The sequence below is a fragment of the Amblyomma mixtum genome, chromosome 2 (genome assembly GCF_055824585.1).
Source record: "Amblyomma mixtum isolate Tamu chromosome 2, ASM5582458v1, whole genome shotgun sequence".
In the NCBI taxonomy this organism is placed as follows: domain Eukaryota; kingdom Metazoa; phylum Arthropoda; class Arachnida; order Ixodida; family Ixodidae; genus Amblyomma; species Amblyomma mixtum.
The window spans coordinates 247,816,363-247,831,906 of NC_143013.1; the positions used below are offsets into that span (position 1 = coordinate 247,816,363).

Sequence of the window (15,544 nt, forward strand, 5' to 3'; positions counted from 1 at the left end):
CATTTTGCAAGCAGCGGTTGCAGCACGTGGATATATACATATCCGCCTATAAAGCCCGCAAAATCCTAGAAACACTTGAAAGCGATCGCATTTCTGTCCATTGCAGCTGTGCCAGGGGTAGGAAACCGGAGTTTTTTTTTCGCTTTGAGCTACTTTACGTCATCCTGGTGACTGAAGGAGCACAGATATCTAACAGTGTGTACTTGCTGCACACTGCAAGTAGAAACAGAGGCTGCGGAGATGGCCAGATTGCATGAGGTACCAAAAAACGACGCTGCTCCGTTCTCGCCGGTGGTGGTCCGAGGTCCGGATCCCACTAGGGCATTTTTTCCATCATCTGGATTTCGTTGCCATGACAACCGTACGACGCTCCAGGTGTCTCTCCTCCGGCCGATGTGGCAGGAAATGGCGCTCACGTCAGGATTGCCTGGACAATAGTGTGCATGAGTTTCCAACCACTGGTTATGCTGTCACAGGAGAGATTCTAAGATCGAGAAGGTTGGATCACCAAGTCAATTCAAATTTTGGTTTGGAAAACTTGGTCAGTGATCACGAATCTTTAAAACAGTAGGGTAAAATGAAGATCACAAAGGAAACCACAGACGAAATCTTTAGCGTTGTACAGAGGGCAAAACGCATATCTAGAACACGTTCTGAGCGTGTTTCGGGCTTAAAACGCGATATCTAGCAATAAGATTTGGTTAAAAATGGTCTGGATGTAAACATCTGCAGTTAAACTCATAAAATTTTATCGTCATTTTTTGCCGTCTTGGTCGCAGCGGCTTTGTGAGCTTTGGAACACACAGTTTGGCTGTTCTAGGCATTTGTTTTGCCCTCTGTACGTGTCTTCTCTGTCCTCTGTTTCTTCACCTTACTCGTTTTTCGCCCTTCTCTAAATCTCTCATCATATTAGAATATTTCGTTCAAAAGCGTACGGTCAAAACTGTGAATGTTTGCAGTGCGCATTTTTGGACCAGTCATTTTTTTCTGGACAGCCCCGGTGCGCTGTAATTTTGACAGAAGTAAATCATGACCCACCCCCGGGGTGCAAGAATTTTCAGCACAGAGCATTTCGCCATACAGGTACCTTCTGTAGAAATGAAAAAAAAATGTTTTCTGAATGATTCAATCTATGCAATGCTTGAAACCAGCAGACCATCCTTGCGCCTTCGCCGTTGTTGACCTTGACTTTCGAAGCGCGTCTTGTAGAGGCACGCTGTTGCTTCTTAGTGCAGGCGCCTTGCCCCCAAAACAGGTCCATAAGCTGAAAGACACAAATGAGAGTTTCCTAAAGAATGTTGTATTGTATCAAAACGATGCTTTATTACATGATGGTTACACGCTTAGATGCGCCCTCCCCCCCCGCCCACACACACACACAGAAAAAAAAACCTTGAACGATAGGAAGGTGATAACCCCTCTTTCCGCTACCATGGAGTCTTCAAAGGTAGACACTGGTATTATTAACCCGATCCGAGTTGATTGTCTGCAGACGAAACTTTGTCAGGCAAAAAAAGTATCAGACTTATGGAAAAGCAATGCATCTGCCATAAACATGAAAAGAAAGTTGAACCAGATAACTCAAACGGAAGCGCGAAAACACCGAAGTATTAGCTTCTGAATAGAAGATCTAAACCGCCTTCGTTACCACTTCACTTTCCTTGAACAATGTAAGCGAATGCAAGTCGATGTAAGCGAAAATGAGGACAGTGTAAGGGGCACTAGGCATTTTCGCTTGCATAACAACGAAGAGTAAAATATCCACATCTGAAACTCAGCTTCATCACGTCGTTTTGCATATGCGTGTTTTCGTGCACTATTTCTTACAACGCCGATCACAGCAAGCGCCGAGCATAAAGGACAAACCTCTAACACAGCCTGATAACACTCCCTCTGATAATACTGCCTCATTTAAACGATTGCATTGAACTCTGCAAATTTATAGTTACTTAAGGATTTATTATGTCCATATGTTAGACTACCGTTCACATAATAATTAACCAAAAAAAAATTGAGAAGCATCACCGAAATCTGGCGCATTAATGCGATGCAGGATGCGCTCAGCAAGCAGAGCGGGCGGAAGACTTTAGGAAATGCGACGCGGTCCCGAGAGCAATAAAACCGCTCCTTCAAGGTTAAATGCAAAGGCGTTGTAGCGAGATACTGGTTGTGCAAATGTGCGTCCACAGAACACGCCGCTACTTGCCGCGACATCTCCGAAGGGCCAAGCGTTTGCTCAGCATCGTCGGAGCACCTGAGAAGGTTCGAATGTAGCAGCTATTAACGTTGTCGATGTGAACCCACAGCCTTCACCTTGCTGTCGCAGCGACCTTTACTGCGACCTGAACAACCAAATGCAAAAATATTTGTCAGAAACGCTCACGATGTAGAGATATCTACGCTTGCAAAAAGCAAAACGGCGACGAATCTTAACTGGGACTGCCCTGTCTTCGGGCGCAAAAAGTTTTACACACGTCTTGTCTCCTGCCCTAAGCGAGCTGCCGGGTCTACTAAGCCGAGAAAGGTAGCTAGAAACAAGTTAAAATACTAATGCTACAAGACACAGCTATTATCAACTAGTAACTAAATTGTTACATTGTTAAAAAATAAAACAACTAAGTTGAACTAAATTACTTCCATTTAAGCGCAAGATCGCATACTTGTGTTCGAGTTTTGGAAACTTTTTTTTTTATAAATTTAGCTTGGCGGAATGGCAACAGAGCTTTGATGTCCTTTCCTTCGCTGTTTCAAATTGATGTCGCTGGCAATATATATTTGGCAAATGCTTTGCTCCTTCTTAGGCAATCACCTACGTGAAGGGTCGTCCACTCTCAGGGCAAACACACAAGCTCGTGGCCGAGTTTTCGGAGTGCTAGTGCACCCCTGCGCAAAAGTGGACAGACCACGCCAACTAACAGACCTGCGTTCCATTGATTTCTCATGGTGGAGCGCCTTTTTTGAAGATATGCATAGGATGGCTGTTCAATGCCTGCAAGCTAGGCATGGCTAGTCAGCACAACCAACGAGAGTGAACAATGGGGGTGCTAAAGACACCGACAGCGAAGGCCACCGTTACATTGCATTGCGCTTGCCTTCCAAAGCACTAGCCCATCTCTCGGGCAATGTAGCCGTGTGCGAAGAAAGGAGGCACACCATCAGTGATTTCGCACCCTTCACTGGCAAGAAGTCTGCGTGTTCATCAGAACTTGTTAAATGGGCAGTGCACGATCACAAAACAGCGGAATGTTACTGCGCATTTGCCAACGAGGTGGAATCACTTGGTAAGCTTTATTTTTTGAAGTGTAATAGTGACACGGCAAGAGGCCAAAGGAAGCGAAGAGACGAGATGCAGCGCTGACTAACAAAAGATAGTTTAGTCAGGAAGTCAAAGTTTATGTTAAAGAAAAACAGGCAACAATTAAAAAAACAGAAAAACATCAAGAATAGCAACAGAAATCTCTCTGGGCATGCATTTTTCTTTATTACATGAGGCGAAGCTACTGATTTATAAAATCTAGTTTTTTCTTAGAGATCGCAACAGATGGGGTGCTTACACAACTCGGACATAACCTGATAATCTCAGGTGCCTCGATGATTTATCTTGTGAGCTGATCATTGCTTTTACCCACAATTCGGCTGTTTTCATACAATGGCTGACAGGGACGATCGTGGCACTGAATTCTGATGTAGCGGACGGCACTCTTGCTATTCTTTTCGTGCTTCCTGAGGCTATTATTGGCACAAAAACTATTTTGGCCAACATAGGATTCACCAGAAATCAGAGGGACTTAGTAAACAAGGTTTTCTGCGCATTTCAAACATTTCTCTTCTTTTTTGTGTTACATACGGGACCAGCTTGACATGCTTTTTCGGAACCATATAAACGCGCGCACGTTTCTCAATTTGAGAGGAGCTCAAAAGACAATATCTGCTCCCGCTCTTTTTCCAATTCTTTTCAAATTACAGGAGATCACTTAAATGCGCATGTGATACCTTATATCACATGCGCATTGCTCTCTCGGTTACTGTGGTTCACTGTGTTGTACAATTTTGGCGTTCTCTGTTGTTCTTTTTCTTTGGCCTCGTGCTTCGTCACCGTTTGTACTATAAATTATGCGTGAGCACCGTGCACACCAGTTCATGTTGCCCAGGTAAGTATTTATGGCCAAGGAACACATTGAAGGAGCAAGGAAGAATAGAATAAGGTTCTTTTCTAAACTTATATCTTCTGCTTGTTTTATCCTCCACTTGTTTTATTTTCCGTGTAAAGATTTTTCTGTGCTCCTGTACGTAAGCTCGTGTCTGGATTCCTCGTCCCACTTGCGACACGACCGTGATACCTAGGCATCAGCAATGACCGTACTGATCATATCATGTCGACAACGATTGGGTTACAAAGAAACCTTTGACATTTCCAACTGTGTATTAAACACCAACTGCACCCTTGCCCCTCGTTCTATCTTGGTGAGCTTGAAAAATGACACGGGATTTTTTTGAAACCGTTTCAGGTTCGAATACTTTACCGGCTCTGTCGAAACAGGCAGAGATTTGAATTGATCGTTTCTTTTTAAGTGGTAAATGCACTTTGTTTCATAATTTTCATGCCTTTCCAATTGCATACTCTTCGCACTCACTTGAGACAATGTAAGGATTGTGAGAAATCTCTTCTTTCTGAGAGCGTCCTCTTTTAGCACCAAGTTGTGCGTGTCCGCTGGTATCGCATGCCAGAAACTGCAGGCCGTCAGTAGTTCCTGCACGCCCGTACGCATCTCCTACACGCATTTCTGTCACCTTTTGATAACCAGCTGTTGACCACTGGAGCCCTCCATGAGGACATTTCAAGGCAGCAGGCAACCTGTACTTCAGCGTATCACGACAGAAGCACCGCCGAGAAACATTTATCTTGAACGCATCGCTAAAAACCCTACAAGGTGTTCACACTCCCTTCTGCTGAAGATGAGCATTTCCATATGTTTTCCATTTTATTATTACCACCTACTTGAATTATTTCAAACTTCTCTCAATACCCCAGAAAAAGAAACAGCTTAGACCAAAGTACCATAAAAGTCGTAAGCTAACTTCAGCCCCACATATTTATCGTTTTGTATAGTAGTTGGTTCCATTTTTACGATACCCTACTTCGTTCTGAAATCGTCTCAGATTAAGCCAGTGAGTGCAGTCTTAACTGCAAGCTGAGATCTGCGCGGAGTTCTGTTATAGCGTTGCCCTCCTGTATTTTATCAAGAGGAAACATCTAAAACGTGCTTTCGCCGTTCGCACGGACATACATTAGTGTGGGCAGGGAAAAAGAAAGAAAAAATGTTGCCCAGCCCGCACCGGTTCGCACGGACAGGGAAACGTGTCCGGAAAGTCAAGAGTAAAACATTATCTGCGTGGCTAGCACCTTCAGGCTAATTTAAACTGTGGGACACGCGACGCCAAAGGAGGAGCCAGTTCCGAGTATGGACCCACCATAAAGGCAGGGGTTCCACCATTTCCTTCAGGGCACAGGCCCGGTCAGTTTCTTTGTATGCGTTTTGCAGACAGAGTGGAAACTGAGAAGGTCCGAGGAACGCCGTCCACGTGGCTGACTCAGAGCTTTTCTGTGGCCCCAAGGCCCCCCGGCTGGCGCAAGCCTCATGTCTATGTTTTCTAATATGTTTTCTAAATGGCCAGTATTTCTACGGACTTTTTCGTTGCTTTTTTTGCTTAGACAAGATATTTTGTAAAGGCTTGACCGGATGGCTCGTTATCTTAATTATTATATGAGTCTTAATGCTCTTACGAGTGGCCATGTAATGACTGCGAGAACGCTTCTCATTGCTAAGGTGTCCTGTTCTATCACCACAGAGCGCATGTTGCCTAGAGTCACGTCCCACAATTGGCACGTCCTCAGTTGTTAATGAAGGTAGGCTCTTTTCCGGCCTTGTTTTTGTTCTTAATAAGACGTAAACAAAGTGATGCAATAAATGATCACCGAAAAATCTGCGCAGAAAGCAAAATGCTTGGGGGGCACCTAACGAGCATCAGCTCTGATAATGCGATAGTGTAACAATCTCGCTGTAATCTGTCATGCACGACTACACATGCGATACAAATAGACAGTGGGATTTTTGGACAAGTGGACAGTGGGATATGGCCTCCTGGCAAAGTTGGCAGCTCCCTTCCCTGGAAGAGGAGAGAGGAATTGTCCTCTCTAAACTTTTCTAGCTGCCAACAGTGGCAGGCGGCAGGTCGCATCTAGCTCTTCCTTGTAAGAACCTGCGAGCTTGCCAAGATTGTCACTTGCCGCTTGCAGCCTTGCAGGTTTAAAAATTTGGCACCCGGTGTCGGTGCGGCAACATGGGGTTCTTATGCTATTGTGAGACAGTAGGCTCAGAGACAATTGAACTGAGCAATGCTCCTTGCCCCCGTCGTATCCACCAAATCTACGAAGGGTAAATGGCAGGCTCATTTGTCACAGCCCGATCTTTCACCTCTAGCAATTATTCCCCAAAATGAGTGCACTTCGTTAGAATGCCAGAGTTTGTCGCTACTCTTTCAGCACTTTCTGTTGCGACGTGAGGCCACACCTTACAATGATCGCTTTATAGTAATGGCGCAGTGCCTGTACAATGACGATCTTGCTTCTGCAAGGCATCCCTCGAGAAAACAGCCATATCATCTGATTTGTTTCCACAGAAGTGAAAAATAAAGTATATACTTCTTTCAAAAGATAAGCTTTACCCCGGCCGACCCTGTGGAAGTTCAACTAAAAATTGCAACACTAAATTAGTGTGATACAAGGAGTACACTTAGTCGTTGTAGGGTTCCTCTAAAATGTCTATCCGTGCTTTACTCCTGCAGCCTGCAAGCGTATTTTTTAAATTTCTGGTTCTCGTTTTGCGTGCACATCTTATAGGTTCTTTTGTTCTCCCACAAATGCTTGTTTCCATACTAACTTTCATAAAATGTTCGACTGCAGTTCACTGACAACTGCACCGCTGTGTGGTCCAGATGAGAAATAACTTGCTCGATGCAGCGATAGCATTTCCCCCCAAGAAAACGATGCGAGCGATCGAGCACAGTAGTGCCTAGAAAGCGTGAAGAGAGGAAATCAAGGAGGTTCTTTTATATTTTTGGGGGAATTTTAACGTGCTTTACCCTATTGATACATTTGCCACCGCCTGTGACGTCATGGCTACTAGCGAGGAAGAAACCTTTGTTGCAACATACCATAGCGGGCGAGTCGGTATTGCATCTTGCAACAACAGAACCGGGCAACTGAAACGAAGGACAGCGCTTTGTGCGTGTGTTTCCTTTGCCTGGTCCTTTTCAGTTCTGCTGTTTCGTTATTTCAGTCTGCGCTTGTGCGTGTGTCACCTTTCCCTTGTCCGTCGTTTTAGTTGGGTTCTTTTGTTCTTTCAAAGAAAGAGTGCAATTCGCCAAACTGTGGCATCTTGCTACAATCATTTCTTGCACACAGGGGTCCTTTCTTTGTCCTCTTCAGCGCTTGTGGGCGGCTTTCCTTTGATCGATCCCTCGTTTTGGTTGCGCAGTATCGTTCGCAAAAAAATATTATGGTACCCTCTCTGGGAAGAGACGTGATGTGTACCAGTGGCAGCTATCGATGCAAAACAATGATCTATAAAGGAATCCTGAAAAATATTCGCAGTTGATGAACGTTTACTTTAGTCAAAACATCAGTACTGTCGTTTCACAAGTTTCAAGGACCAAGCCAAAGTGTGATACGTCAACAGTTAATGTTCTCAGTGGGACTTACATCTCCATCTTCAGGTGCGTTGCTTCTTCAGACGCAACGGGCCAGCGAAAAAAATTGCAGCCATAAGAAATTATATTGGGTCAAAATTTCACTATCAACTTCGTCATCAATCTACACGAACTTGCCCAAACGTCTGCTCTACTACAGTAAATGTCTGTTAGAGTGAGCTCCACTTTTTGTTCTAATTTTAACGCAACCAACCCGGCTGTAGTCGCGTCCCTAATCACTGTATATCAGCGCTGGTGGTGTCTCCCTTCATGTTCTTTGCGTTCTGTCAATGTGTTTGGAGCTATTTTCGCAACTCTCAACATGTCCCATTCGACGCAAGTGTTTCAAAGAAGGGTGACACTAATTGTTCAAAGTAGGGTTTTTAGGCAAAAAGAAGGCTTTTCCGCGCGGTATTTCCAGTTCTGGCGAATTTCGGTCAACAGAGAAAATATTCCATTTTTGGGCTAGTTGGTGCATACTTGAAATAGAGAAAAAAAAAATAGCGCAAATCATGCACACCACGAGAAAGGAACGAGGCGCAATTTTTTTTTCTCTGAGGCAAAATATATTACCTATTAAAGTGCGAGCTAAACTCCAATACTCAGCTTGCTAACTGCTACAGAAAGGTGCAAGTAGCTGCAATGTAAAAGCACTTTTTTCATGCACCATGTGATTACCCTTCTAATTTGCGCTTTGTTGTATTCCTAGCTGTCATAAATTGGAAATATATTAACGGCAATCTAGAATAAGGTACCGATGGTTCATTTTGGTAAACGATTCTGTTCCAAGAGAAGGCAAAGCTAGCATGTTACAGTACAGGATCTGGTGAGCAGTCAAGGGCTATTGCGCTACCTGGACACTGGCACTCGCGGTGGTGAAATAATGGGCCAGCCGGCAGCCACGGCTTCTCCCTATGACGCCGCCAACTCCGCTGAGTAAAACGCATCTACTAGCTATCGCTACGAAAATTCAAATTTTTGGAGAACTGATGATTTCGGAGAGCGGACGTTCGGTTCGCTTCTTGCTTTTCACAATTATCACAGGTTGTCAGGTGTTAAAAGCTCTTTGAATGCGCTAGTAGAAAAATGATGTGCTACTGTTTCCTGTTGATTTTTGGCCAACTTCGGCGACAGCGTATTCTGTTTAATTTTTATAATAGCAAACTTTAGTTGATATCTTCTCGTTTCAAACTCTGCCAGTGAGTGCATTCTCGGCTTTTTTCTAACATGAATGCAGAGTTAAATTGCAATAGTACGCTCCTTCCTATCAGAACGAAGAATCTAAAACGTGCTTTCACCGCTCGCATGGTCGGCAGGTGAAGCGTGTCCAGACTGTAAATAATTCCTTGCGTCCCTTCTGTGGGCAGGCTGATATTAATTGTCCAACAGGGAACGTGAAAGGAACGGCCAGTTACGTGCTCGAATCCTGCATAATTGTCTTAGTTCCACAGTTCCCTTAAATTCGTTAGCTTGATATGCTTTTCTTTCGAGTTTTTCTCTCGACGAAGTGAAAACTGTGAGTAGGTCTAAGGGACGTCTGCCTCATGCTTAAATCTAAGCTTTTCTGAAGCCATATTACTGCCCGTGAACCGCGAGCCTCTTGTCTGCCATTCCCGAAAAGCCAATACTTACATCTTTCATTCTCTGTTGCTCTCTTAGACGCGGCATACTCTTTCTGTCCTGGTGAGAAGGCTTGCAGAAGCCGGAACTGCATGAAAAACTAGCACACGTGCATGCAACAAAAATATAAAAACAGACTATCTACGAAGACGCACTGTCTACGTAAAACACAGATAAATCTACATAATATTAATGAATAATCTCTCAGAAGCCACGCAACGGCTGTGCGCCTTCGACAGCACAAGAAAGGGAACGACACATTCGTACTCTACTATCTGAGCCGGAAAAAATGGGTGTTGTTTGTTGTTCGACTTTATGTTGCTGTTTTCTTGCTGTTATTGGTATTTTGTTTTGATTTTGTTTATTAGTATTCTGACTGCTCTTTTTTTTGTGTTGAATGACTCTGATTTTCCTACGAATGCTTCATTCTGCTTTTCCTAAGAAATGTCGTCTCTGTTGTTATGGCAATGATAGTGATGCCTTTTGCGCCATTGGTAATAAGGATTCTACGACAATATAATTTTGATTACTGATGGGTTTGAAAGCTTTCGTGTTAGTGCTTGTCTTCGGAGCAATCGATCATGTGATGTGACACGTGCCTGGGTTTGGTGTTGTATTTCTCGTTTTCGTGAAATAAATAATTGTTAGTGTGAGCATGTGTCCTTTTTTTTCTTGTGCGGTCGTACTTGCGCCTCTGTTATATTGCACCATTCGCCACTCGCTGAGCAAGGTTATTTTGAATTTCTGGGAATTAGCGCTAACCAGTGGAGCGAGCACCCAATGCAGCTAAATCAGATTCGAAAAACCATATATGCCTGCTCTATATGCACAACCAGCTATTAAACGTAGAGTGCAATAAACTCGCACCAGGGACAGCATCGTGAAGTTGAGCAGCAGAAAACTGCCAAAGTGGCCAGAGTTGCATAAGTTGCAAACACTCCGTCGCTAATAGCACCGCCGGCTATCTCTCATGCTCAGTGGCGTGAGCCTTTTTATCGGCCTTGTACATTCGGCCCACCTAGCCGTCCCATACTTCCTTCAGTACGTGGTCGGCGAACAGACAAGAAAAAATAATTTCTCCAGCGAGTAAAGGGTGTGAACACACCTTGATTATCTGCTCACGTTTCTGGCACTGACGACGAGTCTTAGATACGGCGTTCGCTCACCGCATCCTAAACTGAATGCGGGAATCGGGCCTTTAAAAACGCCCCTGCTGTGAAAATAGCGGTGTTCGCATCGGTATTGCATAGAGCGCACGGCTGATGACGAAGCTGGCAAGGGGAAACAGCGCTATAAATAAGGGCTGAAAGTTTCGGTTTATGTTGAAAAGAACCAATCAAGTACTCCGAATTGAATTTTTAAAATTCGGTTTTAAGCGAGGAAGATAATTTTCTACACGCAAATAGCTCTTTATTCAAAGTGAAAAACTGGATCACTCGAAGAAATTCACGAAATGTGGAAGCCAGAGCTAAGGTGAAATAGTTGGATAGTTAAATTCAGTGGAGCCCTTGTTAGGTCCGAATACTTGCTTCGCGGACTCGACCACTCGAACCTATAGCGCAGATCGCTAGGCTGTATTCTATTTCCAAGCGTCGTCTTTTAGCTCTTCACCGTCTGCTCACCCATGGGGCTGTTACTCGGTCACATGCGTTTTCCTAGCGTTTGAAACGACACTAAAAACGTCCTTAACCATTACAAAGAACTGCCAACGCGATGAAGGGCAAAAGCATCTCCGAAACATTGCATGGGCTCAGTTAGAATGGAAGGATCTTCCTTCGCATGAGTGAAAACAAAAGAGAGGGCTGCTCGTTAGTGACAGCACTCAGTTGGTGTTGTTTGGGTTTTCGCTTTTTTTGCCCTGCCGTAAAAGTGCCAATGGCATTTTCGGAAATATTCTATACCCTGAGGTGGGGTTAACTGAACCTGCTCATATGCGGGTTTTTTCACTGCTGTCAAGAGGAGTGCGAAAGTAGCTGTGGTGTTTGCAGCTGCCTTACGTTGTCTTTCCTTATTTGTGTATTTGATAAGAGGGAGAGACTTGAGCACCATGCGTTGGCTGGGACACAATTTGGCACGAAAATAAAAAAAATTCCTCAGCGAGTGAGAGCTCGAACTGGGGTTGGGTGGGGAAGACGGTTAACATGAGAGGAAAGGAGGGCCTATTTGACGCAGAGGGGCGGGAGACATGAGCCACGCTTAGGGCTTTTCCTCTTGGATCTTTCTCCTACTCCTTTTCAGAATAAAGGTCAGTGAGGATGTAAATGTTTCTCACATAAAACGAATTTTCTGCTTCTTTTTGTTTGTGCATTGATTTCTCCTCGATATATGAAAAGCCTACTGGTGGCTATGATGCTTGCAGGCGCACAGGAGAAACAAAGAAGGACGTACTATGATTTTCAATCATTTATAGAGACCAAGTATAAGCATTCGTATAAAGCGTTTCATGAATTTGCAGGGTTGAACAGGTTCGAAAAGAATCGATTGGGGTTTGATTGGAATCCTATACACAATTTCAGCTGTGCTGAATGGATGTTTTTTTTCTTGCTCGCCAGAACCTCTCATGCTTGGTCAAATTTTTTTCAGATATAAAATAAATATGGTGTCATAATTTTGTTCCATCAAAGCAAAAGCTTTGGTTACGCACAATTGCCCGCATTGCAATACTACAAGCGTCTATAGGCTGAAAAAGTGGCAGGAACACGAGAATGTGTTAATTCTTACATCAAGAAAAAATTCATTTTAATATTTAGCCTCCTTCCAAACGACTAAATGGAAGCGATGCGTGTACCAGTTATCAGGCCAAGATAGCCGAGGCCCACAAGTATCACATGACTATAGATATTGCATTTCGCAGTCACCCATTATTTTACTCTCATTATCACATCAAGAGCACATCTATGTCCAATGCAGGCAAAATTCTCCCTCAGACAAGGAAACCAATGAATTCGCCGGTTGTGTGCACTGCTTTTCGCGCAAACTTCCTATCATTTGTCGCCCACCTGATTTTATCGTCGTGCTCGGCTACTTTTCTCCTGTCCCGGAATGCACTGCGTTACCCTTGCGCACTAACGGCGATCTCTCTTTCGCATCACATGTTCTGTTCATGTTCATTTCCTCTTCACGGTTTCAGCTAAGATAGCACTCACTCGCGTTTCTTCCATAGCCCGCTCTGCTCTCCCTTCTTGTATCTCAATGCTACCCTTTCAATCTCTCTTTCATAGCTGGCTACATTGTTCTGAAACTAATGCGAAAAATTTCTCTTCCTAGTCCAAGTTTCTGTGCCCCACAAATTCTGCCAAGCCGCTACAGTTCAGTGATTAGCTCTTGAGGTGTATTTGTAAGCTGCTACTCACGGCCTGGAGTAGCTGTAAAATGCGCTCCACAAGATATTTATTCTGTTAGCCATTTCTCTGTAATGGTGTTGATCTGTGGTGCTGCCTAGGTACATGTACACATCTGCCAGTTCTAAAGCGGTGCTTCTTATCGCAACCTATTCACCTCCCAGATCATTATTTATTACTGTATGTTTGGTCCGCTCAATGCTCATAGAACAGATCCAGCTAGAATATGCTCCCTTAGGAGATGACATTTATTGTTTCGAATAAAAGCCATCCCTAGGGAGCCCGCTATTCGAATATGCTGACGCAGTAAGAGAGCCGCATACGAGAACGGATGCCCAAAGTGTAGGCCTTCTTTTTTTCTTTGTTTGCTATTGACAAAGCACTGTGCAGTTACATCCCCACTCCTGCCTTGGCCAACAAAAGGCGGCTGGCGGTATTGAATAAATAAATAAATAAATAAATAAATAAATAAATAAATAAATAAATAAATAAATAAATAAATAAATAAATAAATAAATAAATAAATAAATAAATAAATAAATAAATAAATAAATAAATAAATAAATAAATAAATAAATAAATAAATAAATAATATACCTTTAGCACAGAGACAGCATAAAACCAGTATAAATGCCTTAATAAGTGTATCATATATAGATAACCACGATGAAAATTTCTGGGCGCGAACAAAGAAAAGACAGCGAAGAAACCACAGGACACGCGCCTTTTTCACAACTAGTTTGAAACTAGTTGTGAAAAAGGCGCGTGTCCTGTGGTTTCTTCGCTGTCTTTTCTTTGTTCGCGCCCAGAAATTTTCATAATGAACAACCTACAACTAGCCCAGCTTTCCATTCTGTTGAACTATAGATAACCACGTCACGCATATTGACTCAAGTAAAATATTTCTGCCCCTTATAAATGGCAGAAATGACAAGCATAAGTTTATCGAAACCAATCCCGCCGTAGGCGGTACCACTTGCAAACCAACGTGATACAACCAACAAAGATGGTGTATTTTCGAGGGCTCCTCCCAGCGCAAATAAGTTACTAGTTGCACATGCACTCCACGATAAATTTCTCTTTAGTAAGAAAAGCAAAGCGGTCATTACCGGTTGCAACGCATGATACGGACAGCGAAGACGACGGCTTCTATGCCGTAAACTTTTGTGTTCTTGAGCTTAACGAAAATTACTAACTTTACAAATTTCGATGCAGAAAAATACTTGTAAAAAAAGCTTAAATTTATCGTTTCGTAAGGGCGTCTTGTCCTGATCCGGATATATAACAATCATACATATAAAGGCTAATTTCTTCAATAAACTTGGAAAGAACACAACGCACTTCTCGTCACCACGGTGCTGGCATGTGCCGATCGGATGAGCGCAGCCTTCAAGCAGTCCGCATCATTCGATGCCTTTTAATGCTATGTTGATTAAAAATATTTACACGAATGTCCACACTGTAAAGCTATACCTATGCAGCTGAGGGAGGTCACTTTAGAATGCATCGCACACAATGTCCACTCACCAATTTGTACTGCAAGACCTGGCCGTAGTAATTCGAAATTATTTCCTCATTCGATCTCAAGCATCTGCTGTAATTAATGCGCAATGCACTTTCCCTTGAAATGCCACGTGGTATTGTGACAACGGGCGCCAAAGGTCTACGAAAAAGGATACTGACTGTCTATATTTGATCAATCAGCACTTGTAGACGAAGTTTCGCGGACAACTGGACATTAAAGCTGGACATTAAGCACTGAACAGTTTCTGTATCAGCACTGAAGGCCACTTGGGGAATCACCATGCGTGATCTACCGCTCAGCCCTTTCCTTTATTGGCTTTGCAAAGCCGTCACGTCTTGTTTATCATCATGGGCATTCCCAAAATCAAACTTCCTTGATCACATCTCCACTCTACATAGAGGGCGCTTTATCCTTTGTATAATATCTGCAGCCAGCTCAAGTATAAAAGCTCTCCGGTACGAGGTTGGGTTAGCAGTTGTCTCAATACCGGCTCAAGAACATCATGGTAAGTTCCACAGAATACTGGAAAATTGCAACAGTCATTAGGAAACCAGAAATTTTATTTTAAAAAATTGCAAGAAAATATATAAGGCAGGCAGTTATATACTTCTCGCTGTTAAAAAAGAAGGCAGCCAACCAATAATATTTTTTTTTCCAGATCCGTGCCTGTGTCTTTTTGGCTCTTGCCACCACCGCCTTTGCTGGTTACACTGGCTATGGCCTCGGCTATGGTAGCCTCGGGTACGGCACCCTCGGGTATGGTAACCTTGGCTACGGCCTAGGCTACGCTGGCTATGCTCCCTCTGTGGCCACCGTTGCCCACGCCCCAGCTGTCGCCACTGTCGCCCACGCTGCCCCGGCCGTCGCTAGCTACGCTGTTGCTCCAGCTGTGACTCGAGTTGCCGCTTACCACGCTGCCCCAGCTGTCGCCACCTACGCCACTGCTCCAGCTGTCACCACTGTCGCCCACGCTGCCCCAGCTGTCGCTACCATTGCTCACGCTGCTCCCATCGCCACCTACGCCGCTGCTCCAGCCGTCGCCACTTACGCTGCTGCTCCAGCTGTCGCTGCCTACCACGCCGCCCCAGCTGTCACTACCACCACCGTGCACCATGCCCCAGCTGTGGCCACTGTTGCCCACGCCGCCCCAGTCTACGGATACGGTGTTGGTACCCTCGGCTACGGTGCTGGAAACTACGGCTATGGCCATGGTCTCCTCGGTTACGGCCTGAACTACGGCTATGGCCTCGGTTCTCCATTCCACTATGGTGCTCTCCTCCGCAAGAAGAAGTGTGAGTATGCAATATAG

At 44.1% G+C, this 15,544-nt stretch overlaps 1 protein-coding gene across 1 annotated transcript in view; it reads left to right on the plus strand.

Moving 5' to 3' along the window:
- LOC149363367 (uncharacterized) overlaps positions 1 to 15,544 on the plus strand; it is a 28,409-nt gene extending 12,865 nt beyond the window's left edge. The window contains exons 3-4 of the mRNA XM_089568489.1: positions 4,138 to 4,151; positions 14,894 to 15,544. Of these exons, the coding sequence (XP_089424615.1) occupies positions 4,138 to 4,151; positions 14,894 to 15,544 (665 nt within the window). The remainder of the gene's footprint in view (positions 1 to 4,137; positions 4,152 to 14,893) is intronic.